This window comes from Triticum dicoccoides, chromosome 3A (assembly GCF_002162155.2).
Source record: "Triticum dicoccoides isolate Atlit2015 ecotype Zavitan chromosome 3A, WEW_v2.0, whole genome shotgun sequence".
Lineage (NCBI taxonomy): Eukaryota > Viridiplantae > Streptophyta > Magnoliopsida > Poales > Poaceae > Triticum > Triticum dicoccoides.
Window position 1 is genome coordinate 670,921,534 of NC_041384.1, and position 1,075 is coordinate 670,922,608.

The 1,075-nt window shown below is 45.5% G+C and overlaps 1 protein-coding gene across 1 annotated transcript in view; it reads left to right on the forward strand.

Annotated features, from left to right (window-relative positions):
- The window catches only part of LOC119272828 (phenyllactate dehydrogenase-like), a 23,228-nt gene that overhangs the window by 7,037 nt on the left and 15,116 nt on the right, over window positions 1-1,075 (forward strand). The window contains exon 2 of the mRNA XM_037554204.1: window positions 697-840. Within this exon, the coding sequence (XP_037410101.1) occupies window positions 697-840 (144 nt within the window). The remainder of the gene's footprint in view (window positions 1-696; window positions 841-1,075) is intronic.

A 1,075-nucleotide genomic window follows, 5' to 3' on the forward strand; every position in this document is an offset into this window, starting at 1 on the left:
CAACCAATTCGTCCATTAGGAGTAGAGATTACCATATTCGATATTTCCCGAGTTATGGCCTTACCATACCTGGATTGATAGCCTTTGGGGTAATTTACATTTATTACCATATAATTATCATATTCAAAATTTCCTGAGTTATGACCTTACCATACCTGGATTGATTTATTACTGTACGTGGATTAATTATGATTGATTACCATAAATACGTTGGGTATTGCCGGTCAGACGAGAAAAGAGAAAAACCGGTGGGAGGGGCTGGTGGGAGGTGGGACGAAGAAAAACCGGTTGAAAATAAACCGGTTGAAAATAAACCGGTTGAAAGTGGGAGGGACTATTCAACCAATTCGTCCATTAGGAGTAGAGAAGATTAGTTGTTGCTCTTCCTCTTCCTCCTTGGCAACCATATCACCAACTCATCATCTTGGTTTATCGAAGCAATGGAAGCACCAATAGTACTCTTGAGAAATTTGTAAATATCTCCTCGCTGTGATTGTACCAATTTATCCACACCTTCCTTTATTTTCCTTTTATTGCTACCCGATGGATGCGTCCTGTTTTTGGACAACATGATTAACATGCAGTGCTGAAAATAAAAACATCAATTGTTGAACTGTGCCGGCTATGCATCAAGGAATGACAATACAATCGTGATATACCCGATTACCTGATGAGTGCGTATGGCTGCCTATACAGGACCTAGAGGCTATACCGGAGAGCAATTCAATTGGAGTCCGCGGGAATTGTAATCAGTGGCGCCGGCGAACTGGATTAGGAAGGAACTACAGCACAGGAGCCTGGGCACAGCAGTACGGCGTCGGCGGCCTAGGGCTAGGACTGGTAATCCGTGTGAGATGGAAATCATGGAATAAGAAGGGATCACGATCGCTCGTTTTTTTAGGTGAAGTGATCACGTCCGTATCGATCGCTGGGTGGGATCGGGCTATCGGCCTGCTGCTGCTTGCACGCGCGCGTGCCTGCCCGCGAGAAGCCCAGCGCCCCAGCACTTTTGAAAAAAAAACTGACATAGGACATGCCTACATACCTGGGTGGGGCACCTAGATTTTGGGGGCCA